Here is a 27439-nt window from a genome sequence, read left to right as displayed (position 1 = left end):
CCAGGGTAATTCAATGGAGAAAGGATACTTTTTTCTCCCCCAACAAACGATACCGGAATAACTAGGTATTATAAGGGAAAAAAAGAACCTTGAGATTTTACTTTGCATCATACACAAAAATTAACCTGAAACGGATCTTAGACCTAAACATAAAAGCTAGAGTTTTAAAATTTCTAAAGGAAAATATTAGGTTAAAAATCTTTCTGACCGTGGGATGTGAAAGATTTCTTAGCGTGGTCCACCAACGAAATAATACATTGGAACTCATTGGCTAGACACTTGTGCTCTTGGAAGGACTTCATGAAGGAAATGAAGACAGGGTGTGGACTGGGAGAAAATATTACGATCACCTAAATCTGACACTGGACTTGTTTCCAGGACATAGAAATTTTACACTTGAGTCATAAGACAGATAACTCAATTAAAAAGTAGGCAAAAGATTTCACTGCACACCTCACAGGAGAAGATGTAAGCACTCCAATAATCCAATAATGTCCGAACATACTCCACATCATCATTCATTAGGGAGATGCAAATTAAAATAAGCCACCACTACACTACCTAACGTGGCTAAAACTGAAAAGACTGACAACCAAAGTGTTGGCAAGGGACATGGGGCAACTGGGACTTCACGCATCGTTGGTGGGAATGTAACATCACACATTGTGGAATATAATTCAGCTGTTTTTCATAATGTTAAATATAATTAACCATATGACCAACAATTTCCCTCCTAGATATTTACCCACGAGAAATGAAAACATGTGCTCATATAAAGACTTACAAATATTTAAGGCAGCTTTATTCATAATAGCCCCAATCTGGAAACAACCCAAATGTCTATCAACAGATGAACGGGTAAACAAATGGTGGAATATTCATACAATGCCATACTACTTGGCAATAAGAGGGAACTAAATACTTATGTGCACAGCAATATGGAGGAAGCTTGCTTATGTCAAGTGAAAGAAGCCAGGCACACAAGACAACATATTGTGTGATTTTATTTATCTAAAATTCTAGAAGGAGTAGGTAATCTGAATTAACAGAAAGGAGATCAGTATTTGACTGGATCCTAGAATATGGGGAGACTTGCAAAGGGGTACCTTTCGGGGTGATAGAAATATTCTATATTTTGGGGCACCTGGCTGGCTCAGTCAGTTAAGCGTCTGACTCCGTCTCAGGTCATGATTCCAGGATCCTGGGATGGAGCACTTCGTGGGGCCTCCTGCTCAGCAAGGAGTCTGCTTCTCCCTCTCCGCCCCTCCTCCCCACTCGTGCTCTCTCTCTCAAATAAATAAAATCTTAAAAAAAAAGAAATATTCTGTATCTTGATTAGGATAGTAGTTAAATGTGAAAAACTCATCTATTGGTACACATAAATATGCATTTAACTGTATATAGATTATACCTCAATCAGTTAGTTTTAAAAAGTTTTTAAAAGGGGGGGGGTGCTGCTGCCAATTTTTTTCCCACCAGTGGATGATAGAGACTCAGTTTCTACTTTTTCCATTTGGATATTCACTTTTGGTTCACTTGTTGAATAATCCCTAGTTTCTCCATTTTTCTGCCTTTTCTGCCTTATATATTAAAGTTCCATATTTATGTGCTCTCTATTCCATTTCATTGATTAATTTGTTTATCCTTTCTTAATTATTTTAGCTTCATAATAAGCCTTGTTCTCGATATTCTCTTTCTTTGTAAATGTTTTTGCTATTCTTGATCCCGTGTTGTTCTGTATACAGTTTATAAAGACCTGATTGTTTCTATGTTCTATGAAAAACTCTGTGGAATAGTGATGGGAGTTGGGGTTGAATTGATTTTATAGATAAATTTGGGTAGACGTTGGTTTTTTGCAGTATTAAATCTTTCTGTTCATAACTGTGGTGTACTTTTCCATCTATTAAGGTTTTCTGTTACGTCTTTCAGTACATTTTGTAATTTTCCTACAAAGTTCTTGCACATATTTTGAAGGATTTATTTCAAGGCATTTGGTGTTTCTTATTTTATCTTAAGTGAAATCTTCCTTCTAATTATGTTTTCTCGCTGTTTATTGTTGATGTATAGAAATGTGGTTTTTAAAAATCTCAGTCATGTATCCAGGGAACGTTTGCTTTTGTTTTAGAAAGAAGCTCATTAATCGATTAGCAGAATGTGTCACGTGTGTGCATGCTTGTGTGTATTTTGAAAAATGGTGGTGTTGAGGGCGAACTTTCTACAGTCAGTCCTTAAGTTATTTTTGGTCAAGTCTCCACATGCAGGTCGGCCCTGAGTCATGGGAGGGGGCACCAGCTGGGGTCATGACGCCTCCAGGTTTAAGTGCCATCAGCCCTCCATGCAGTCACGGATGTCATTATGAGGGCTCTCTGGTCAACCAGCTGCGTTGAGTTAAGACATCTATGTGTTGTCCACGCTGGGGATGGTTTCTCATGATGCAGGCTGTCGCTGCTAAAAACGTGTCACTCTTCTCTTTTAGTATCCGGAGTGTGATGCAGAAGTATCTTCAGGAGAGAAATGAAATCACCTTTGACAAGATTTTTAACCAGAAAATTGGTAAGTCCCACTTACTCATTTGGCATACTGTGAGTTCAGTGGTGGTTTTGGGTGGCATTACCGTTGCGTATAAATGCAGCCCCCTAGTGCTTTATGTGCTTTATAGCTCCAGCTGGGGAAGAAGGACGTTTTATGGAGTAATAAGATACTGAATGGTTACTTACATCCCTAGTAATATATCTTGTGAATAAGCTATTGGGAAACAGACTAGTTTGATTCGAGGTTTTAAAGCAGTTGGGGGTTGCCAAAATCAAAGGATGGATAGTTGGTAACCAGAAAGAAAAGCTCTCCGTTCGGACCCGAGTCTGAGGTCCCCAGCCTCCCTCACTGCTGTTGTACTTCCTGTGATCACAAGGAGTTGGCATGTGTCTTCAAAAACATACTGCACCCCTGTGGTTGGCCATCTCCTTCCAAAGTGTGGGGCTGGCTTGCGATATCTCATCAGTTTTCACGGGCTAATTTATAGTCTTTGCATGCTGCTCGTCATTGTCAGTTCCGTGTCAATCACTCTTATCCCCATGGCTCCATTCAGTCTTACTTAGCGGGTCACCAGGACTCCCCTGTTGTGTACATAGGGGTCAAGGATCCATCTCTCTCCGGCTGGTACCCAGGTCTGGCCAGTGCTGGTCCTGGCCTGTGCAGGTGTGTGGATGTGTAGGCGTGTTCTCTGATTACAGCAGTTAGTGCCTGGAGAAATGAGGACTGAGCAGGGATTGCTTGAGTGTGGGTCTTCAAGGCCTGCAAAACAGTGGAATATTGTGTTCTCACCTGCCTTCCGCAGGGCTGGGAATTTGTTTAGAGGTGACTGCCCGCCGGGTTAGGTGAGAGGGCAATCTACCTATTTTCTTTCTCTCATGCCCCCAAATCAGTTCCTGCTGTCCAGGAATTTCTTAGACAATATTTTGTTTTCAACTAGGATAGGATTTATCGTTTGGCCTGCCAGCTGGCTATATTATTGATCTGCCCATAGTAATGCGATAAACAGATAATTCCAGGATTTTACATGAAAGCACCTTAGCTGAGTATAAGAGAATTGGAAGCTCTTTTCTTTCCTTTGCTCCTTACTTGCCTCCCACAATTATTCAGAGAAGGTTTGCCAAGGAACTGTGTCATAGTTTTTAAATTATTTTAATCCTAGAGGAAATCACTTTATTAAAATTTCAAGAAACTGTGGTTGTACTAAAGTTTCCTGGAACTCAGTTTCTGCACTTAGTTCTGTCTCCATGATTCATAGACACAGACTGACTGATCCCTTTGAGACTGAATATCCTTTGCCGTAATTCTGGGTGGCCTTTCTGTTTACAGGTTAGGACATGTAGACTCACGTTGGTGAGGTGACTTGTTCTGATTTGTCCTTCTCCTTCTGTGGTCATTCTGTAAAAGCTCTTGGAAGGGAAACAGCGAATATAAAATGTACTGTAGAGAGGGTCACCCAGTAAGAACAGGATAGATTTTTTTTTTTTTTTAAGAAAGAGTCGTGATGCTCTCTTGTGTTCAAATAAAGTAGAAACCGATCCAGAAAGTCTTTGGATTTTGGCAAACTTTTTATCTAGTCTGCAAGTTGGCCATCTATTAAGGCGATGCACCTTCTGTGGTAACCCCTAAGTACAGTGGGCAAAAGTTGGATGCTGGGTTCTGGACAAGCAGCCGGAGTGTGGCTGGTCTGTGCTCCGAGGACAATGTGTGGAGGGCTGGCGGCCCTTAGCCTACCTAGAAGTATTTCAGCCCGGTCATCAGGATTAGGTGCGGGAACAGAGCAGTGGAGAGTTTGACTTTTGTCTCATGTTTTATTGCTGCTTCTCATTGTGTTCACTGCATTTGGGTAACTGTCATCTGCATAAATAAAAGCTCCCCTTTGCTTCTGCTTTTGTGCTAAACAACAGAAAATAAAACTGTCATGATAGCAAGAGAGAAACTCCTTATCTTTGGGAGGGAAGGGAAAAAAGGAACGACTTATTTGTTAGTTGAATTTAAAAAATCGATCTGCAGCTTTATTGAGATCTGTTTTACACGGCATAAAACACCCTCCTTTCACGAATACGGTTCAATACTTTTTTAGCGTATTCACAGGCTTGTGCAAACCCGCACCACAGCCTCATCTTAGAACATTTTCGGCACCCCCCTCATGAGCACTCTCCCCCCACCCCCAGATATTGCCAATCTAATTTCTGCCTCTATGGGTTTGCCTGTGGTGGGCACTCCTTCTAGACGGAACCGGACAATAAGTGGCCGTTGCATGGGGCTCTTCAGATCATTTTCAAGGTCATCCGTGTTGTAGCATGTGCCAAGACCTCATTCCTTTTTATGCTCGGCGGTCTTCCACTATGTGGCTGTTCCACAGGTTGTGTATCCTTGCATCTGTCGACGGATGTCTGGGTTATTTCCACTTTTTGACTATTATAAATGATGCTGCTACGGGAGGAAGGTGGTTCTTAACCTGTAATTTGAGCAGGTGGTTCCCCGTTACTAAGGCATACTGGAGGATTGTGGCAAACCCGCTGTCCCCTGAGCTCTCATGCCAGTCTGTGAGATGCCCCAAGGATTCTTTCTCCCGTTGTGTTTTCTGATCCTCATGCCTTTCCTGTCTGCCGTCCCCGCAACACACATGCAGGCTCCCAGGCGGGTGTCTTTCCCATTGTTTTGATCCAAACCTTGTGGGTAGCTGGCCCTGGGAGCCCTTGACCTGAGTGCCCTACTGGCATGAAGGGGGCCTCGTGCCCTAGCCCCAGCCACACAGGCTCTGCCCCGAGAGTAGCTTCATGGTGCACTGGTGGCCTGTGAATTCTATCTTGATGAAACTGTTTTAAAGAATTTAAAAATTGCTTAGATGAATAAGTAATTCCTTCCTCTTCCCTTCCTTCCCCATTGTGAGCTCGGAGCCAGTCGGGGGAAGCTAAGTCTGAACTTGGAAGGTCACAGGAAAGAACAGCGACTGCCTGGGGGGCAGGATGGGGAGAGAAGAGTACATGGTCACCTCGCCAAACACAGATCTGTAATTACGTCTGGGCATGGCTGCATATTCAGTGTCTGGCCCCACCTCCTGCTCTGCGGCCTTCTCCTCTTTGGCTGGTGTTAGGGGTGGGGGCAGAAGGAAGGTGGCCAGCTCTGTCGGTCTTCCATCTTCCCATTTCAGCAGCCCCCCACCTCCTTTGCCTTTGTCTCTCCCATCTGTTCCATCTGCCCCTTTCCATGACTGTCTCCTTGTGTCACCGCCTTGGTTCTGTTGTTTCCCTTTCCCCCTGTATCCCCTGCCTATCGGCTCCTTTTCTGCCTTCTGGCACCTTCCGCCCTCCCCGGTGCTGATGGTGGGCACGTGGTTTTGGGAGACTGCCTGGGAGCACGTGCTGCAGCCCATGTGCCAACAGGCTTTGTGAAATGGAAAAGGTAGAAATCTCTCATTTACTTGGCTTCTGAGGCTTTGTTGAGATGACAGCTGACTGGCTGACCTGTTGGCTCCACCCCAAACTGGTTGACATGTCGTTAGTTTGCTTATCTATAAAACTGGGGGTCAGAATAGTACCCTACTGCATAAGGCAGTCGTGAGAAGTGTCTTTGAAACCCTTAAGACAGTGATTGGTTCTCAGCGGATGCTCCAGGAATGAAAGCTCTGAAATGAAACTGTATTTATTGTAAAAATATCGAGTCATGCCCGAAAGTAGACTAATAATCCTCCATACATATGCATCAGCCAGGTTCATTCTTTTGCAACAATCTGCTCCACTGGCCTCGTCCATCCCCTTTCTGTGTGACTGCCAAAATGTTATAAAGCAATTAGCAAGCCCTTTATAGGGTTTCAGCCCTGTATGCATCTCTAAAAACTACAGATGTTTTCTTATACAACCTTAATCTTTACCCCAACCAATGAAAATGATGATTCTTAGTTTAATATCTAATGGTGATGCTTACTGTAATTCTGAGTCTATAGTCACATTTTTTCTGATTAACTTAAAAATGTCCCTTTATTCTTGGTTGGTTTGAATCAGGATCCAAATATTGTTCTTATATTGTAGTTGGTAATAATGTCTCTAATCTGGAACAGGTGTCCCCGTCCTTCACCTCCCCTAATTGACTTCTTGAAGAAACTGGGTCAGTTGTATTGCAGAATAGTCCACATTCTGGATTTTTCTGTTCCGTTCTTCATGAGATCATTTAAAATGCACTTCTATTTTCTGTATTTCCTGTAAACTGAAAGCTAGCTCTAACAGCTAATTAGATTGGTTCGACTTTTTTGGTAAGAGTACTTCACAGGTGGTGCTGTGTACTTCGTGGCTGGAGGCACATGACACGTAGGTGTTACTCGGTAGTCCTGTCTCTAGAGTGGGTTCAGGTATGGTCAGCTCTGCAGTTCCTCATCAAGCTGTCATCTGCCGTTGGTTTCATTTTCATTGACGCTAGCTGCCTAAATTGCTTATTTTTTTAGGGAGTTGCCAAATGGGGGTTTTCTAATAATGCCATTCCTTCCATCTTTATTCCTTCTGCTCATCAACTAAGGCTATTGGGTTGCCTTTAAATATAGCTCATATAGGGCAAAGTCTGGGTGGCTCAGTCCGTTAAGCATCTGACTCTTGATTTCGGCTCAGGTCATGATCGCAGGGTCGTGGGATTGAGCCCCACATGATGCTCTGTACTCCGCACGGAGTCTGCTTGTCCCTCTCCCTCTGCTCCTCCTTCCCAAATGTGCATGTGCTCTCTCTCTCTTTTTCAAATAAATAAAATCTTTAAAAAAATGAGTATAGTTCATGCAGGAAAGATAGGTGTGGTTGGCCGAATTTGAAGGCAACTCCTATGACTTTGGCTTCCCAGCATGACTCCCATGAGCAAACCCAGTGAAGGAGAATTTATAGAGGAAATCAAGGCCGTGTTCTGGGTGTGCTTCATCTACTCACACCAGCCTTTTAAAAAGCAGAGAATTTCCTCAGGCTGGCAGCAGAAGAGGAATTCAGAGAGACCAAAACACAAGAGCAATTAGACATGGCGTTCCCAGCTTTGCAGGTTGGGGGGACAACGTGAGAAGATTGCGGGTGTACTCTAGGAGCTGAGCAAGGAAACCAGGACCGCAGTCCTACAACCATATGAACTGAATTCTGCCCACAATCTGAATGAGGTTGAAGGCAGATCCCCCTGGGGCCTCTAGATAAGTCCCCAGCCTGCCAACATTTGGATTTTGGCCTTGTGAGCCCCTAAGCAGGAAACCTAGTGGAGCCCACCAGGACTTCTGACCTACAGAAACGTGAGCTCAGAAATGGATGGTGTTTTCAAGTCACTGAGTTTGTGGTGATTTGTTACACAGCAATAGAAAACTGATACAGCAGGATAAATGCTTAAGTCTTTGTTTTTAATTGCCAGTGTTCAGAGTAAAAAAAGATTAAGTGACAGGCTGCTTTATCCTCCCTCTCCTCCTTATACAGAAATTGTATGTCTTCACGGACATCAATTATGCTGATTCCTAATTTGCTGTCAGTAAAACTTTGACTTGAGGTATTAACACAGTGTTTGTTCTTGGTTTGGCTTATCCAAAGAATGGTTTTAAAGGGATACTAGTTATTGAAAGAGTCAAATGAACTTATCAATTCTGATTAAGATTTTGTTACCATTTTCTTTCTGTAAGATATACTGAAGTAATCTCATAATATGCAAGTGAGGTGCATGGCCTTTGATAAATTCCATCTGTCTGTCGACAATCTACTTAGCTCCTCTGTCTGCCTATCCATTAGATATCCTAATTAGAGCGCAGTGTTTCTGATTATAAGGAGACTCCAGAGTAGGTACTTAAATAATGAAGTATGCAAATGTTACCCTCATGTTCGAAGAACACCATGGCTGATACACCATTACATCACCTACTGCCACGAGAACATCTCAGTTTATAGCACTGACTCCCATTCATGCGAGTGGGAAGCTGCTCTATATAGCCTGTAGTCTTGTGCGTCTACCTTCTTTCATTTAGCGTCAGATTTTGGAGGTTCAACCATGTTGTGCGTACCAGTCCTTCACCCCCTTTTGAGGCTGAATTAATATTCCATCATATGAATAGATCACAAATTTTGTTATCCATTTGGATTATTCCCACTGTTCATTAAAAACAATGCTGCTGTGAGCGTTCATGTGCAAGTGTGGCTGTAGGCTTCCATCTCTCTTAGGTATATAACTAGGAGTTTTGGAATTGCTGGGGTATTTAGTACAGGCCTATTTAACTTCTTAAGACATTGCTATCGTTTTCCAAAGAGGCTGTACCACTTTTCATTCTCACTGTCAATTTATGAGAGTTCCAGGCTTGCCATCACCTCATCAACACTTGCTGTTGTCTTTCTGGTCATAGCCATTCTCGTGGATCTCGTGGCTACTTCATTGTGGTCTCGATTTGTATTTCCCTAACAGTGATACCAAACATGTTTATGGTAATTAGCCTTCTTACATCTTTTTTGGTGAAATGCCTGTTTAAATGTTTTGTCCATTTAAGAAATTGTCTTTCTTGGTATTATTTATGATATGTATGATTTACAGATATTGTCTCCCAGTGACTGGCTTTCCCCTTTCATTTTCTTAGTGGTGACTTCTGAAGTGCTGAAGGTTTTAATTTTGATGAAACCCAATTTATACATTTTTAAAAATTGTACTTTTGTGTCAGATTATCTAAGAACTTTTTTCCTAAATGAGTGATGTGAAGATTTTCTTCTTTTCTTCTAGAAGTTTTATCATTTTAACTCTTAAATTTAGGCCTTTGGTTGATTTTTGAGTTAGTTTTTGCATGTGATGTAAGGTAAGGGTTTAAATTCATTTTTTTTTTTTTTTTTTGCACATGGATATCCAATTGTCTGAATACCTGTGTTCGAAAAAACATTTCTTGGGGTGCCGGGTGGCTCAGTTGGTTAAGCGTCTGACTCTTGATTTCAGCTCAGGTGATGATCGCAGGGTCATGAGATCGAGCCCTGCGTGGGCTCCACACTGGGCGTGGAGTCTGCTTGAGATTCTCTCTCTCCCTCTGCCCACTCCCTGGCCCCTGTCCGGCTCATGTGCTCTCTCTCTCAAAAAAAAAAAAAAAAAAAAAGGAAAAAAATTTTCTTTTCTATATTGAATTGTCTTAGCACCTTTGTTGAAAATTAATTGACCATAAATTGAAGGATTTATTTCTGGACTCTCAGTTTTGTTCCATTGATTTTTGCCTTAGGCCAGTAACACACTGTCTTGATTACTATGGCTTTATGTTAAGTTTTGAAATCAGGAAATAAAAATCCACCCATTTTCGTCTTTTTTTTCCTTTTCAAAATTGTTTTTGGGTATCCTGGATCCTTTGCATTTCCATATGAATTTTAGCATCAGATTTTTTTTTTTTAGCATCAGATTTTCAATTTCTGAAGGAAAAAAAAAAAATCCTGCTGGGATTGTGTTGTATCTACAGATCAATATGGAGAGAATTGCTACTTCAACAACATTAAGTCTCCTGATCCATAAAAATGAAATGTCTCCACGTTTATTTAGGTTGTCTTTAATTTCTCTCAACACTGCTTTGTGGGTTTCAGTCTTCTACATCACATTAATTTTATTCCCAAGTATTTTAATGTTTCTGATGCTATTTTGAATGGAATTGTTTCCTTAATTTCATTTTTGGCTGTTCACCGCTAGTATGTGGAAATAGAATGGGTTTTTGCATAGTGGTCTTGGATCCTGCCATCTTGCTGAACTAGTTTATTAATTCTAGGAGATGCGTGTGTGCATGTGAATTCCTTAGGATTTTCCCCAAAGAGAATCTTGTCTCTGAATAAAAACAATTTTACTTCTTTCTTTCCATTCTGGTGCCTTTCCTTTTCAATTTTTACTTTTCACTTTGACTTCTTAAATATTTCTTATGTTGGTCCCAAATATATTTAGCATGATTTCTGAGAACATTTATATAGAAAGAATGCATAAATTCTATTTGGCATCTGGGGTTAAGGCATAAGAAATATACTTGATACGGGCTTTGGAAACAAAAGTGTATGTTTCATTATAAAAAGAGTACATTAGAAAAGTAGAAACTACTACCTTTCAAAGAAGATTTTTGAGCAGTTTCTATAGAAACAAAGATGGACACAGGTATCTCATAGGTACCTGTTAAAAAAGAATCGATAATTATATAAGACCACAGAAATAGTAAACAAACACACACATACCCAAGCAACACAAAAGAAAACATTTTAGGATTACTCTTTTGTTAATTTCAAAGAACAGAGTTGCCAATCAATTTTTTTTAATTTATAAAATTGCTTGCTTGAAGTGTTCTGTGCTTCAAAATATAAAAATGGTTAAAATCTACAAAAAAAAAAAAAATTGTAACTATGCAACTCTCTCCTTAGAGGCCAGGGTTAAATTATAGCAAATTGAGCACTTTTGCATTTGGTTGTGATGAGGGGAATCTGAACCCGAGGACCAGCTTCAATCCTTGTGTTCCTTTTTTGCTCCCCACTTTGTTTGGAAGCGCGGGCCCCTGATTGACAGGGGCAGAGTCAGGCTGCGGCCCCATCTTATCTGTACAAAACTTTGTCTGGCCGGCCCGCCACCATGGAGAAGAAAAATCGGGGGCCCCATTCAGTTCTGCATCAATTATCCTTGCTTTTGTGGAGACTTTTAGTGAGAGAAAGAGTTAAAGATCCATTTAAACTTTCAAAAAGCAGAGATAAACACTTGACTAAGCACAGCTAATTGGGTGTTCAACTGAAAAGGCCTAGGCAGCCACAGGGAACTCTGTATCCACTTGGGTTTCCTAATAAAAATGCTGCCCAGAGAAGACCGACACTGGGGAAGAGGGAAAGGCTGTTGTTACTTAAAAACCTACTGACAGGCAGCCTTTTCAGCTGGCTTCTCCTCCGAGTTGGCCTCCTGCAGCCGGGATCGGGGATGAGCTCCTCCGGGAGGACCCGACCCGAGCTGGGGGACACCGCCCGCCCTGCTGTGTAGCCTCTACCCTCTGAGTATATGCGACATCGGAGAGATTTGAGGCAGCTTTCAAAGAGCGTGAAGATACTTTTTATTAGGACTGGTTTTCCTTTTTAAAGCTATCATTCAAGTTTTAAAATCCGTCAGAATGATCACTTCCGAGAAAAATTCAGAACAACTACATTTTACCGGAATGACCCAATCCTTTCATGTCTGCTAATCACTAGACGCTGGGAACGCCGAGGTAGGGCCGCTAGACCCCTGATCTGCAGGCTGGCAAGCCGTGGTCTTTTAAATGGTTGCTGTTTAATTCTCCCAGCTTGTTTCGGAGTCTGCTTAGTAGGAATTCCGTTTAGTTTGAGATGGTGATGACTGCCCATGTGCAGCCATCTGCACTGAGCATTTCGTGTGCTGGGTAAGAGAACACGAACGAGTTCGCGCTCAGGATAAAAGGCGCTGAGGCAAAGCCTGGATTGGGAGTTCTGTCCTTCACAACTGCCTGTCACCAGGAGAAGTTAGTGTGGAAATTAGCATGCAGATGGAGTTCCTCTTTTTTTTTTTTTTTAATAACATATCAACTATACAGTTCCTATTTAATATATAATGATACTAAAATCCAGAATTTGGGGGCTGTGCACAAAGATCTTTCTGTAGCAGATGTAGTTATGTGCTTTGCTAAATGAGACATTCACAGTTGAATATGTTTTGATCCAGCGCTTTAATGGAAATATCTCTTTAAACACCGAGGCACATGGGGAAGGAAGATGAAGACCACATCAGGCCACAGAGGGCTTCCCACCCCAGCCAGCTCACTCTGCAGAAGAATGCATGGGGCTCCCTCGGACCTCTGGCATGTCAGTATCCAAAGTGTCAGTGAAGTGTGTTTTACTCCTTCCAGAGAGTCCCTGCGATTCCCAGAGGGGGCTCCTGGTGATGTTTCTGAGGCATAAGTGTAAATCCCAAGGTGAGTGTGGGGAGGCTACTCTCTGAGCCGAGACGGAAGCGTAGCCGATCAGATCAGCCAGCGTCTGCAGCCGACTCAACACTGTAGCTTTCTCCCTGGCAGGATCCACATATTTTAGGGGGCAAATGGTGTATGCTCTAGCAATATTAGCAAATATGGGGTCTTAATCTGTACTGCTAGAGAATGCCAAGCATCTAGGAAACCACCTCTACTGGCAGAGTTGTCCATCAGCATTTTGAACTGACAGTGAAGGGGGTGACGGCTGCCTCTTAGGATTTAAAAAAAACCCCAAATGTGTTATGAAATTTCAGGGGGTAGTTTACTGTCAGGACATCCCCTGCTTTTAGCTGTTTTGGAAATACTTTTTCTGAGGATTTTATATCTTATTCTTGATTTTTGTCAGTTATTTCTACTTCAGGTCAAAGTCACAACCAGGAAGTGTAGAGATGTGCTATGAGGTGGTTATTAGGGTTTGTTTGAAATCTTACTACTAAAAACTCGGTCACTGATGCAGTGCATTTTGCCGTGGGCCGCCCCAGGGACTGCATCTGTGAGCAGTTCTGAAGCCTGCGCCCTCACGGAGCTAACACAGACCGACAAATATGTACTGTCCCTCTGGTGCCACAGGTCATGGAGAATCGCAGAGCCACAGAGAGGAGGGGCGTGCCGGTGGCAGTTTCAAATTTGGGTGTTGGGAGAAGGGTCAGTTGAACAAATCCCTGGGGGAGGTGAGGGCACTGAGTCCCTGTATATTTATCTGGGGAGAGCAGGTCCGGGCTGCGGGCTCAGCAGAGACCCTCAGACTGGAGCCCCAATGGTGGAGGGACAGCGTGGAGGCCCAGAGGCTGCAGCCGAGAGCGTGAGTGGCAGCGCCAGGTGTGGGAGGGTGGGCGGGCTTTGTAGGCCATCATGAGGGCGTCAGCTTTGACTCGGAGTGAGCTGGGTCGGAGGAGCCTCTGAGCACGGGGCTGGCACACTCTCACTCAGGCATTCACAGAGCAGACGAGCTGCCATGGAAACGGGCCTGGGAGGCAAGGGTGGAAGCAGGACGGGATTCTGGCTTTTGGACGAGTTGGGTAGGTGGAGGTGGCGAGAGAGAAGTCACTGAGTTACAGCCTTGAAGATGGGATTTGTAATGCAGCCTGCTGTGGTGCAAAAGCGGGTGGGAGGAACAGGGGCTGGTGGGGGACACAGTGTCCTCGGGTTCAGGAAGGGCCGGAAGGTGAAGGAAGGACTCCGACAGGAGGCTGAGGTCAGGGGGCAATGGGTCTGTTCCTGCGCCTTGGAATCAGGGAACTTGATCTTCACTGGGCCACCTGCTGGGGCCTGCAGTCCCGTGTCCTCTGCATTCTTCCTGATGCCGTCAGGTCGGCCAGTGAGCTCCGAGCTTTGTCCCAGCTCTGATCACTCTCTGCTTGCTGAGGAGCAGAGAGCATTCTTCAGGTTTGGCTTAGCAGAGAAGGAAATCCCAGCCAAGGTGGGGCAGGCTGACTTGTGCTGGTCTCTCAAAGAGACTATTTATAACAGTGGAACACAAAGACTCTAGGGCCACTTTTTAAAGAAGCCCTTTTTTTTTTTAAAGACAGGGGCGCAGAAGGAAAGTGAGAGGGAGAATCTTAAGCAGGCTCCAAGCTCAGCGCGGAGCCTGGCTCAGGGCTCGATCTCACGACCCTGACATCATGACCTGAGCAGAAACCAGGAGGCGAACACTTAACCCACTGAGCCGCCCAGGTGTCCCAAGAAGCAAACCTTCTTACCTTGTAAAATACACTTATTCTCCACGGAATTTTTTTTTTTTTAATTGAAATTTTGATTGCTTGGAGTGTGGATGAAAGAATAACTTAAAAAAAAATGTTGGCCTTCAGAGTTTGCTCTCAGGAATCCCATTTGCTTGCCATATCATTTGTGACTATTTAAGACGATTAGAATTAGTTTTGTTTTGCGGCTCCTATGCTCACGCCAGCAAGTGTGTTCAGAATTGGTGGTGGAAAAGAACTTGAAACAGAATAGCTTTACTGGGAACATTGATCTGGGCCCCCCCCTTTTTTTCCCCCATTTTTTCTTCTCATTTATAATTTTCAGAATATACTTGATTTCCTCAGGAGATACCACGTATATAAGAATCCTGTTGTTACTGATTTTTTTCTTTGTTTACTGCTAACCATGCTGTATGCTTGTGTTCTTTTAAAAAAAAAATTATACAAGTATATGCATACAATACAACGCATCCTTTTTAAGGATCGAGTTTGACTTTTTTTTTTAAAGATTTTATTTATTTGACAGAGATACAGCGAGAGAGGGAACACAAGCAGGGGGAATGGGAGAGGGAGAAGCAGGCTTCCCGCTGAGCAGGGAGCCTGATGTAGGGCTCGATCCCAGGACCCTGAGATCATGACCTGAGCCGAAGGCAGACGCTTAATGACTGAGCCACCCAGGAGCCCCTCGAGTTTGAATTTTGACAAAAGTGTACACCCATGTAACTACTACCCCAGTCCATGGGTATAGACCCATTCCATCACTTTAAAGAGTGCCTTCTTGTCCCATTGTATTCAGCTCCCCCCAGCCCCAGGCATCCATTGATCTGCTCTTAATTACAATGGATTACATTTGCCTTTTTTAGAAGTACATTTAAACAGACTCCAACCACACACACTCTCTGGTGTCTGGTTTACTGGCCCCAGCAGTGTCCTTCCTCGAGAGCCATCCATATGGTGGCTTGTCCAGGAATGGGTTTCTTTTATTGTTGAATAATATTACATTCTGTGGACTTCACACAACTCAGTGTTCATGGACATTGGGGTTGTTTCCAGTTTGGGGCAATTTTGAATCAAGCTGCTGTGGACATTTTTACCCATTTTATCCTTGTTGTGAACACATCTTGCTGAACAGGTGCTGGAATTGCTGGACCCCCTGTGGAGAGATACATGCATATTACGATTGTTAATGTCATTTAATGAATATTACCTCTTTATCTTTATGAGATGTCCTTCTTCATCCTGTTGATAGATTGTTCTGATGTCTACATTCCCTGGTATTGATATAACCTTTTGGTATTCGTGTTTGCATGGTCTATCTGGTCTTTAATCTCTGCCTTTTAATTAGAATATTTGTCTAAATATTTATATTTACAGGAAAATCATTACCAGTATGGTTGGATTTAAGTCTCACATCTTCCTGTTTGTTCTTCTGTTGCTTTTTTCTTCTTTTGGATTGAGTATATTCTAGTATGTTATGTTTCCACTCCTGGCTTATTAGCTATACCTCTTCGTTTCATTTTTGCGTTTTTGGTGTTTTCAGGCACCTTGGATTCCCTGAACTCCTGGTGCCTTTGCCTTGGCAAAGCCATCCTGATGCTTGGGTCCCACTCCCAACATCACGTTTCAGAAGGTACCTCTCCAGGCCAAGAGCTGGCCCGTCCCGGAGCCCTCCTGTTTATCTCCCTTCTCCTCCAGACCACAGCCCCTTTTATGTCTGAACACAGTGGCTTCTTACATTTTGTCCCGTTTTCTGTTACTGTCTTATGCCCTGCAGTGTAATTTTATTTTCAGAATAAAATATTTGGCTCTAGGTGGGAAAATGGGCTAACTCTATGAACCTGGGCCAACCTGTAACACCCTAGGTGTGTAATACCATCGCTGTCATTCCACAGAGTGACACGAAGGTGGTAATCAGTCTCCAGCTGACCCAGAGCAGCAGAGGCAAATGGGAGAAGTAGGAGCTCTGGGCAGGGCTGTATCAGTACTGTCAGGGGCGGGGGGGGGGGGGGGGGGACAGATGGGACAGCCGTTAGCAAGCCCTTAGGTGCTCAGTGCGCTGCGTGTAGATCTCAGTCTTCAGGATAACTTTGTGGGGAGGTTGTCGAGAGCCTCGTCGGACAGACAAGAAGGTAACTCAGCAGTGCGGTGACCCGCCAGACGTCTCGCAGACCAGCCGGCCTGGGCTTGAACGGACCCCACAGAGTTGGCGTCGGCCCCCTCCCCTCAAGCTCTCTGTCACTGTGCTGTGCTGACGGCTCTACTCGAGAGGTTTTTCCCGATGACGGAGGGGGCCCGGCCCACGAGGCAGCAGGAGAATTCAGGTGAACCAGTGCCCAAGCTTCCATGCACGAGGTGCTTGGTTTCTCCCTGAAGTGGCTCCTCGTCGGCCAGGATGAGGCGGTGAGATTCACTTCCCACGTGAACAGGTCCACGAACACCCTCGCCATCTCCGTCACACACACCTGCTCCCTTTCTGTTGATGGTAACAACACCGTGGGTGTCATCCAGCTCCGCAGGGTGCCCACCTGTGTCGCCTGTGTGGCACCTCTCCTTCCCCGTCTTCACCGCCACCAGCTGCGTGGGTAGCGAGGATCATACCCTGACCCGCAGTTTTCAAGACTGGCTCTCCTCTTCTCACGTCCCTTCCCCTTTCTCAGTCTTGGGAGGTATTCTGGAGACACCTTTCATCAGGTCCCATCCGCGTTCTGCGCCCGCCCTCAGCCCCACGATGGATGAGGTTGTGCTCGCTGCTGTCGTTCACATCGCCACCACTGGCCTCAGCCTTTTCCCTTCCTCTTTTTCCCGTGCTGCCCCCTTCAGTGACCAGCGTTACGCGCCATCTCCTTGCACCCCCCTTTGCGTTCTGTCCCCCTCTGTGGAACGCCTTCGTCTGGTCTGTGCCGTTCTCACAGGTCCACCCCCGGGAGGACACGCGTGTGACACTTCCTGTGGAACGTGTAGTAATACCGGGTTCCTCTTTCACGCTGGTTCCCTAACTGGAGTTTAAAATCCTTGAGATCAAATACAGTCTCCGATACACTGTTCCTTCTTTGCGACTCTCGGGCATCTAGTTCGGTCATTCACACAGCTGAGGAACCGACTTTCTGCTTGGGGGGCTTTCTGCTTTAGCGCTAAATCCTCTCAACTGCCATTGCTATAGAACTCTAACCTGCGGCGCTTTGGGGGTAAAGAGTATATTTATACGTTATGTGGTTACTTCTCGGTGTGGTGACAGTACCCCAGGGGGAAGTACTGGCCCACCGATCATCCGCCCAGTGGCCCCTCTGTCCCCTCCACCGCAGCCCCGGGGGCGCGTGCACTGTGGGGCCAGGTGTTGGCCTGGGCCCCTCGGAAGGGGAGCGCTCGGTCGGGCAGCTGTTGTGAGCGGACGGGTCACGGACCAGCAGCCGTGGAACTGTCCCTCCGCCCCCCCTCCCTGCACAGACGGTAGGAGGAGCATTCACCGACGAAGCCAGCACTGCTTCCCACGCGACAGCCCCGCTTCCGGGAGATGGGATAAGGCCCTGCATGTGACCGCCTTTCAGAGATTGAACTTCGTCTGCAACTGTATGAAGCACCTATGTCATTTAATTTGACAAACTACTATACTCAGCTGGCTAGAAGTTAAGATGGACTGGGACAAAGTAATCACAGATACCATCTCCTTGCTCTACTAGTACTCATTTCACATTCACTAAATTGCACATTAAGTGTGAAAAGCAGCTCCAACCACAAGTTGCTTGAGGTTCTACGCAGGCGGGGGGCCTTCTCACCCCAATGGGTCCATGGCAGCCTGACCACCCGGCAGTCCACTGTCATGCATCTGTTCTTTTGAGTCTTGAAGACTTTTGCTAACATCTTCATGTTCTTATACAGATATTCAGGGGTGGAGGTAGGCGGGCACTATTGGTACATAGGGGTCCCCACCGAGTACCTATTTTAGGTCGGCTTAGGGAATGGGATGAGAATGCTAAGGGCCATCTGGGCCAGTGTGGTGGCAGGTGAGTGTCATACCACAGAGGGCCATGGGGAAGGGGAGGGGTAAGAGTTTGCTTTGCCCAGCGCCTGCCGTGTTGAGGAGAAAGAGGCTCAAAAATCCTCAGACCTGGCTTTGAGAGCCGAGTTTTAATTTTTTGTAGAACAATTGCCTACTTATATAAAAAAGTATTCCGCAGCATGCTTTTGGGCATCTCAAAGCTTTCAGCAAACACCAAGTACTGTGCAAGTGATAAATACCTGGTTCCTGTATTCTTTTCGGTGGGCCCTGGGCCTGCTGACCGAAGTCCACCTCTCCTGCACACCTAAGCCTCCACGGTGCAATCCAGCATCCCTTCCACCAGGTTCCCGAAGGAACTTGTTCTGCCCAGATCTGAAGTCTCATTCTTTCCTTATGGTGGCCGAAATTCCAGCCTCTGAGCACTTGTGCGCGCTTTCCCCACCTCCGCCTGGCCTGTTGATCTCTCCTCTCCACGCCTGGCTTGTTCTTCACTTCTTCCTGAAACCATGTGTGACTGTACCACAAACCATACCCACTTCCCCTTAGTCAGTTTATGAGATGTCTATGGAGCTGATAAGTCCTAGCCATTGTGCTGGGGATTAGAGAGACAAATCCACCAGAGGAAGCCGTTGCCCTCGTGGGGCCCTCGGGTGGGTAGACAACTGCTATTTACGGACACAGGAAGAGGTGCAGCCCGTCTGTCCCAAAGGCCAGAGTCCCAGGTAACTGGGAAGTGCTAGAGGTATTTCCTTTAACTCCAGGAACGTGACGACGAACCAGAAATGGGCACGTAGATCACCCAGATGGCACCAGGGGCCCGAGAGGTGGAGAGCCGGAGGATTCCTCGGAGAGTGGCCGTGGGCTTGCAAACCCCGATTCAGAAAGGCCCTACACGCCCTGAGCAAAAGAGCCATAACCCAGGGTGAAAATGGGCAAAGGCTGTGGGAAGACAGGACGTTACAAAAGAGAAATAAAAGCCACTTAACCATACAGAAAGACTTTCAGCTGTATTACAAAGTAAGAGAAATGCAGATTAAGGTTACTCGGAAATGTTATTCTTTTATCTTTCGAATTGGCACAAGAGCCAGCAGCTTAGTGACTTGGGTTTGGTGTTGCTGGGGGTGTCAGGGCAGGCGCTGTGACCCACTGCTGGTGGGAGGACAGGCAGGTGCCGCTCCCAGGGGGCCCATTTTGGCCAGGTCTGTGAAGCTAACAGAACGTCAGTGAAGCCCTTTGGCTCAGAAGTTTCCATGCTGAGGAATGTATCCTACAAATGTGCTTGAATACACGCGAAATGGCGAAATGACATATGGAGATGGTGCAGCAGTTTTGTAAGAGTGAAGTATTTGCAACAACCTAAATGTTCATCATTAGGGAACAAGTTATACAAACTGTGGCATTCTGTAGGCTGGAGTACCGTACAGCTGCAAGGAGGGACCCAGGGGGCTCTTCAAGACTAGGAAAGTGGGCGCCTGGGTGGCTCAGTTGGTTAAGCGACTGCCTTCGGCTCAGGTCAGGATCCTGGAGTCCCGGGATCAAGTCCCGCATCGGGCTCCCCGCTCAGCGGGGGGTCTGCTTCTCCCTCTGACCCTCTTCGCTCTCGTGCCCTCTGTCTCTCATTCTCTCTCTCAAATAAATAAATAAAATCTTTAAAAAAAAAAAAAAAAAAAGACTAGGAAAGCAAGATCTCCAAGGTATCATGTTCTGGAAAAAAGACTGATGCAGCGGTGTGTAGAGTGTGGTGGAAAATAGGAGTTCATTTTTGTACCTGCCTTTATGTTGTATTAGAACGTAACAAGTGCCTATAACAGACCCAAAATGTCGGGGGCTCTGCACACGGAAGTTTCTTTCTCATCTGGTAATAAACGCAGAGCAGGTGTTTGAGGTTAGCGGGAGGCTTCCTTCCATGTGCTAAGTTGGTCCTTTGGTGTGGTGTTGGTGTCCCTTAGGACTTGCAGCCTTCTGTGCTGAGCTGGAGGAAAGAGGGTTAAGAAGTCACATAGGTTTAACCTTCTAGAAGAGATACAAGGGCACCAATAGCAGTGGATAGCTTTGGGGGGAGATGGTGATGGTGCACCGCTGGGAAGATGGGACACAGGATGGGAAGGAAACTTTTCACTTCATGCCTTTCAATCCATTTTTCAAACTTTGAGCTGTCTTATTCATTTACAAAATAAAAATGGATAGTTGCAGTGTAATGGGATCATACGGACCCAGGAACGTGGGAGCAGAGACAGGGACGGCTCCACCTAGCCTGGGGTGGGCACCGGGAAAAGAAGAGTTGGGGAGTGAGCGCATCTGAAGGTGTGTGGAGCCTCCAGGGCTTCCCTCGCTCTGGCTGGGAAGGTGGGGTGTGCGTGGGCTCTGGCCGGGCCAGTGGGCAGGCAGCAGGTTCTGTGCGGCTCCCATGACAAGTTCAAGAGCAGGGGAGCTGCGCGATCAGATGGAGGGCAGCAGCAGCAGGGATTGGGAAGGGGCCTGGAGGCCTGGCGGGAAGCGGAGAACCGGGCGAGCTTGTGGGGGGGTGTCTGAAGGAGGGGATGCCTCTCTCCCCTGCAGAGCCGACTGGGCATCAGCTAATGGAGCTCAGTAAGCCTGTCTGTCCATACCTCCGATCATAATCGCTTTGAGAAGCCCTTCGGTTCACTCTTACAGCATCATGCCAGAAATACTCAGTGGCTGGTGCTCCTTTGTTTTGAGTGAATGTTTGTATTTCTATATGCTAGAAAAGTGCTCAGATCCTCCATGCATAGCCTCAGGAGTGATCACAAGGTAGACACCCATGTATCAATTGGTTGACTTTTTTTTTTTGAAGATTTTATTTATTTATTTGAGAGAGAGAATGAGACAGAGAGAGAGCATGAGAGGGGGGAGGGTCAGAGGGAGAAGCAGACTCCCTGCTGAGCAGGGAGCCCGATGCGGGACTCGATCCCGGGCCTCCAGGATCATGACCTGAGCCGAAGGCAGTCGCTTAACCAACTGAGCCACCCAGGCGCCCACGATTGGTTGACTCTTATTCTGTTTCTTCCTTGTTAAAATAATAGACTCAGCATGGACGCCCGCCCCCGCCCCCGCCCCCGCACACCCGTTCTGTTCTGGCCACGCCCCAGTTTTCCTACTGCCAGTTTTAACCAGTGCTCCTGCAGAAGTCTTTGGGAACTATATCTCAGGTGGCTGACTAAAATAGTATTTCTATTTCATTTTAGATTATTTTGAATCTCACTTTGTTAGTTTGTTTACTCTGAAATGTGCACAGAACTGTGACAAATGAAAAAATCAACCACAGTCTGGAAGGAGTATGAGTGTGGTGACCTTTCTTTCTTTTCTATCATTTTATAATAAAAATGGTTTTAAAAAGGCTGAAAGCAAGCCAGCTATTAGAAGACTCTGGATAGAGTTTTCTTGCCACTGTATTTTGACATTTTCCTCTCTATCCTGACTTCCTTTATTTCCTTTTGAGTTGAGAGCCAGTTGCTTAGAACATTCCAGGAATTTTTCTCTGGCCACATTCATTTGTGCTTTTGTCTGCTGGATTCTTGATATTCAGGGCCCCAAATCGCTCCATTATCTAAATAAATGAGCCCATTAATTAATCTACGAGTATTTTATTGGACATGTATGTCTTGAATTTAGATCGGGGTGGGATGGGTAACTTGGATTTTAGAAGTCCTAACTATTGACAGTATTCCTAAATTACATTTCATTTATAATTTTCTCCTGCAAACTTTTAAATCAAGAAGTGAAAGTTCCAGTGTGATAGAGTCAAATAAAAATAAATATATGGTTTATATGAAATAGATAAATATAATTAGCTAAATATTTATTTCAATTTATATTTATTCCTTTTGGAAGAAATGAAAGGGAGACTTATCTGTTGGGAATTTGGGCTGATAATATTTAGCCTGGGGGGTCATGACACCCTTTGGGAGTTTTCAATATCTGTATGCTTTTTTTTCTTTATTTATGAGTTTGCTTATGTATTTATCATGTATGATTTCATTTTCACTTGTAAAGGATATTGTGATGTGAGAGTCGTCTTTGCGACCTCTGTGTTACCAAAAACCTTTGTAATTATGTTTTTTGCTCCCATGTCTCAGGGTGTGAATGATTTTATCTTCCATACAAACTTGTGCTTTTTGAAAAACATCCAATAGACATTGATGACCATGTAAGTGACCAGGCATTGGCTTCCAGAAATTTTAGATTCCAATTTGTGGCCCACTTATAGCCACTGTTGAGGAACATCTTTTGAGCCTTGTTCCTGGCTCTGTTGTAACTACACAATCTTATTTTTCTCTCTTCTTTCACACCACTCTTTTGGGGGAGGGGGTTAGGTTTATTGAGGTATAATTTAAATACAGTAAAATTCACTATTTAGAGTATACAAATCTGAGTTTTGACAAGTGCATAGAGTTGTATAACTACTACCAAAATCAAGATACAGTGCAGTTCATCACCTCCCTAAATTTCCTAGTGTCCTTTCATAGTCAGTCCCCATGCCACTCCCCACCCCCTGCCAACCACTGATCTGTCCTCTGTTCCTATGGTTACTCTTTTCCAGAATGATGTAAGTGCAGTCACAGAGGATGTAGCCTTTTGGGTCTGATACTTTCATTTGGAATGATGCATTTGAGATTCACTCATGGTGCAGTATCAGTAGCTGATTCTTTAGTATCATTGAGTAGGGTTCCATCCTATGGATATGTCACAGTTTATCCATTCGCCAGTTGAAGAACATGTGGATTATCTCCAGTTTGGGAGAGTTGTCTGTATGATAAATATCTGTGATAGATTTTTTGTTACTAGAAGAACATTCATCTTTCATTCCTCTTGGGTAAACACCTAGGAAGGGGTTGTTGGGTTGAATGGCAAGTGCATGTTTAACTTTAAAGAAATGTTTTCCAAAGAGGTTGTACCTATTGTCTTCTTACCAGCAGTCTGTGAGAGTTCCAAATGCTTTATATCCTTACCAGCATTGGTGGTGGTGGTGGTTTTTTTTTTTTTTTGGCTATTCTAATAAATATAGCAGTATCTCATTGTGGTTTTATTTTGCATTTTTCTAATGACTACTGATGTTGGACATCTCTTCATGGGCTTCTCTTTGGTGAAAGTGTGCAAATCTTTTCAATTTTTAAAAAAATCGCATTGTTTGTGTTCTCATTATTGAGATTTGAGAATTCTTTATACACTTTGGCTATAAGTTCTTTATCAGATACATATTTTGCAAATATTTTCTGTGAATCTGTGGCTTGGCTTTGCATTTTTGTAAGCATGACTTCAGAAGAGCAGAAGTAGTAAATTTCAATTAAGTCCAGTTTTGTCAGTTTTTTTCTTTCATAAATCATGTCAGATCTTAGTACTCTTTGCTTAACCCAAGATAGCAAAGATTGTTTTTTTTTTTTGTATGTCTATTTTCCTACAAATTTTATAGTTTGTAGATTTATGGTTAAGTCTCCGATCCATTTTGACTTAATTTTGTAGTGGTCACGTGCTCTTTACACACAGATGTTCAATACTTGCAGCACCATATGTTTAAAAGACCTTTCCTGTCTTCATTGCACTGCCTGGGTGCCTTGGTCAGAAATCAGTTGACTATGTACACCTCTATTTTTGGGCTCCATTCTCTTCCATTGATCTGTGTGTTTGTCTTTTTCTCCAACAATGCCCTGCCTTGATTACCATGCTTTATAAAAAGTCTGGAATTCAGATAATGTAAACCCTCTCACTTCGTTCTTCTTTTTCTTTTTTTCTTTTCTTTTCTTTTTTTTCTTTTTTAAAGATTTTATTTATTTATTTGAGAGAGAGAGAATGAGAGACAGAGAGCATGAGAGGGAAGAGGGTCAGAGGGAGAAGCAGACTCCCTGCCGAGCAGGGAGCCCGATGCGGGACTCGATCCCGGGACTCCAGGATCCTGACCTGAGCCGAAGGCAGTCGCTTAACCAACTGAGCCACCCAGGTGCCCCACGTTCTTCTTTTTCAAAAAAAAGTCAGGTTTTTTTTTTGTTGTTGTTATTTTTGTTCCCTTGCTTTTTCATACAAATTTTAGAATCAGTTTATTGATTTCTACAAAAACTCCTACTGGGGTATTGGCTGGGACTGTGTTAAATCTATAGATCGATTTGGGGAATGTTGACATTTCAACAATATTGACTCTTCTGATCTATGAATATGCTATCTCTTTTCCTTTATTTGGATCCCCGTTGATTTCATTCATGAGTGTTTTACAACTTTCAGCATACAAATCGTGCACATATTTGCTTAGATTCCTTCTTAGGCATTTCCTTTTTTAGTGTTATCATAAATGATATTGTGTTTAAATGTAAATTTCCCATTATTTATTGCTAGTATGTAGAAGTATTCTACCAGTAGTGGGTGTACAGTAAATTTATGAATAAATCTAATTAGTTGAATTCTCAAATTATAATTTAGGGTTCTTTTGATTCCATTACCTCTCAATAGAAAAGATTATTATTTCAAGGCAGTATTTTAAATAGTTTATTTCTTATGTTATATTTGAATGCCTTTTGACTAAATTTTGAAACTTTAAACTTTATTCATTAAAAAGTAATTTGATTGTTAGGGCTTTTTGTTATTCTGCACAGCGGAATTCTGGCAAGTGTTCACTACCTTTGGTTGATTTTACTTTTATTCTTGGATCATCATATTACTGACTTCTTTTCCTGCCTAGGTGCTTTAATGGGCTTTTCCAGCTAGTCACTAGCCAGCTTGCTCTGTCTGATTTTCTTCTTCTTTTTACTGCCTCATTATTAGTTATGTTTATGTGTTCTTCACCATTCGTTCCATGCCTTTATAATTTGATTAGTTTCATTTTTGTAGAGTAATAGAATCCTAGAGTTGAAGAAATATGGAGATTAACTAACCCAAGTCCTTTCCTTTTAAACTTAAAAAAAACATGCGCTAATATTAGAGACCCAGCACCTTTTCTTTTAATTTGTTTACATGGAAGGTTAAGCTGTGAGGTCTAACGTGTAACGCTTCCAGTCCTGGTTTACAGACAATCTAGTGTGATCAGTGGGGCTATCTCATGATATGTGATGTCATATTGGATGACAAGTTATAAGGAAATTGCTTTGAGGTGCTTGAAGGAGTTGAAGGAAATTTCCAGAAACATGAGAGTTGGTATGCCTGCACAGCGTGGTTTATTCTAAAGGCATAAAGTAATGCAGTACCTGAAATCATAATCTTCACATTGTTAGGAAAAAATATTTTAGAAAACTCTTGGAACGTGTAGCTCTAATTTGCTGCATTAAACCACCTTTTTTTCCATTCTCTCAGAATTAAGTTTAATTATAGTGGAGCTTATAAGCATTGCTCTGTTTAAATTATATTAGCTTTCACATTATATTGTGTTTTTCAAGGAGCCCTGTAGCTTTTAGGTGGGCAGGAAGTTACTAATTATAAAAGGGATAAATAGTTGAAAAGCCAGGTTTAGAGCAATAATTTCTATTATGAGTCACATAAAAATTTTAATTGTTAAAAGCCAAATTTCTTTAGCATAAGAAAACTTCCTTTCCCAATAAATGTATAGAATTTCAATCATGTTATTTTTATGACTTTACCTTTTTTCTTTTAACTTTTTGTTTTTACATACATTTAAGCATTATATTTTGCTGTAATTTCAAACTTGAAAGTAATAAGAGCAGTTCAAGGAACTCTTATGTACCCTTTAAATAGCTTCACTGTCAAGAATGAATAAATAAATAAATAGCTTCACTGTCGTATGTATTCTGCTGCTTTTGCTTTATCATTGTGTCTTTGATGGTTTTTTTCTGAACTAGACGGGAGTAATTTGGAGACTTCATACCTCAACCATTATATATTTCAGTCCTCATGTGTCAAGGACAAGGTCATTCATTCTCTTAGATAACGACAGTACAATGCTCAAAGTCAGGAAACTTAACACCAGTGCAATACTGTTGTCTAATCCACAGACTATGTCCAGATTCTAACAGTTACCCCCCAAATATCCATCTTGGCTATGATTTTTCCTGGTCTGGGATCCAGTCGTGGGTCATGCTTGCATTTTGTTGTCACGTCTTCAGGCTCCTTTAATCTGGCCAAGTTCCTTAGCCTTCTTTGGATTTCTTGACTTTAACATTTTTAAAGGGTACAGGCCAATTTTGTAAAATGGCCCTTTGTTTCGGTTTGTTTACTCTTCCATAGCAATTAGGTTCAGAGTATGCATTTTGTCAGGAAGACCTCAGATGAGATGCTGTCCCCAGTGCATCGTGATACTGCTTTGTCCTGATGCCTGTTAGGTCAGTTTTGGTCCCTTGCCTAATGTGGGTGTGTGCAAGGATTCTCCATCGTGGAGTTACAAGCTTTCCCTTTGTAAGGAGTAAGTAATTTGTGGGAAATTGCTTTTGAGACTATGTAAATATTCTCATTAAAGTTTTATTACCTTCTGTTTTAGCACCCATTGACTTTCGAGCTCCGTTATTTCTTCTATAGTTTTTAGTTGGCTTTTGTCTCTAGGGGCTTTCCCTCCCTCCTTCTCTCCTCTTCCTTCCTTCCCCACCCTTTCCCTCCCTTTCTCCCTTCTTCATTCCCTTTCTTTTTCCTTCTTTCTTTCTTTCTTTTTTTCTTTCTTTCTTTCTTTCTTTCTTTCTTTCTTTCTTTCTTTTCTTTTCTTTTCTTTCTTTCTTTCTTTCTTTCTTTCTTTCTTTCTTTCTTTCTTTCTTTCTTTCTTTCTTTCTTTCTTTCTTTCTTTCGTTCCTCCCTAACCCCTCCCCCCACCCCAGTCTATCTATCAGTATGGACTCTTGGATCCTTAGTTTAGCCAGTGATTTAATCCATTACTATATTATTTATTTTGATATCCTAGTTGCCGTAGTTTTGGCTAGTGGGAGCCTCTTCAGACTGGTTCCTGTGTCCTGTTGATATGTCCTCATCATCCTTTGAGCCTTTCTTACTGTCTGGGATAATAAGATGTCTAGAGCTCAACTTGGTATTCACTACCCCTGCTCTAGAATCAAGCAGCCTTTCTTCAAGGGTCTCTAGTTCCTTAGAGAATGGTGTTGAGAATCTTCAGCTTGGGCACTAGACGTGTTCATTGCTTCTAGGTCTTCTTAGTGAAAGAGCAAGGAGTGTGTGTGTGTGTGCGTGTGTGTGTGTGTATGTGTGTGTGTGTGTGTACATCTGTTTATCTATCTGGTAAAAACAATGAGCTCAAATGGATACCCCATTCCAATCCATTACTACAATATACTTTCTATTCTCTTTCTCTGTTTTACC

At 43.4% G+C, this 27439-nt stretch overlaps 1 protein-coding gene across 6 annotated transcripts in view; it reads left to right on the top strand.

Moving 5' to 3' along the window:
• Positions 1 to 27439, top strand: part of GRK3 (G protein-coupled receptor kinase 3) — a 124462-nt gene that overhangs the window by 20477 nt on the left and 76546 nt on the right. For all 6 annotated transcript variants that reach the window (XR_013443478.1, XM_078060837.1, XM_036105195.2 and 3 more), the window contains exon 2: positions 2477 to 2553. Coding sequence is in view for 5 of the 6 variants with exons in the window: in XM_078060837.1 (XP_077916963.1) it covers positions 2477 to 2553 (77 nt within the window). In the remaining variant the exon portion in view is untranslated. The remainder of the gene's footprint in view (positions 1 to 2476; positions 2554 to 27439) is intronic.

The sequence above is a fragment of the Halichoerus grypus genome, chromosome 13 (assembly GCF_964656455.1).
Source record: "Halichoerus grypus chromosome 13, mHalGry1.hap1.1, whole genome shotgun sequence".
NCBI classification, from domain to species: Eukaryota; Metazoa; Chordata; class Mammalia; order Carnivora; family Phocidae; genus Halichoerus; species Halichoerus grypus.
This window is presented reverse-complemented; position numbering and strand designations above follow the sequence as displayed.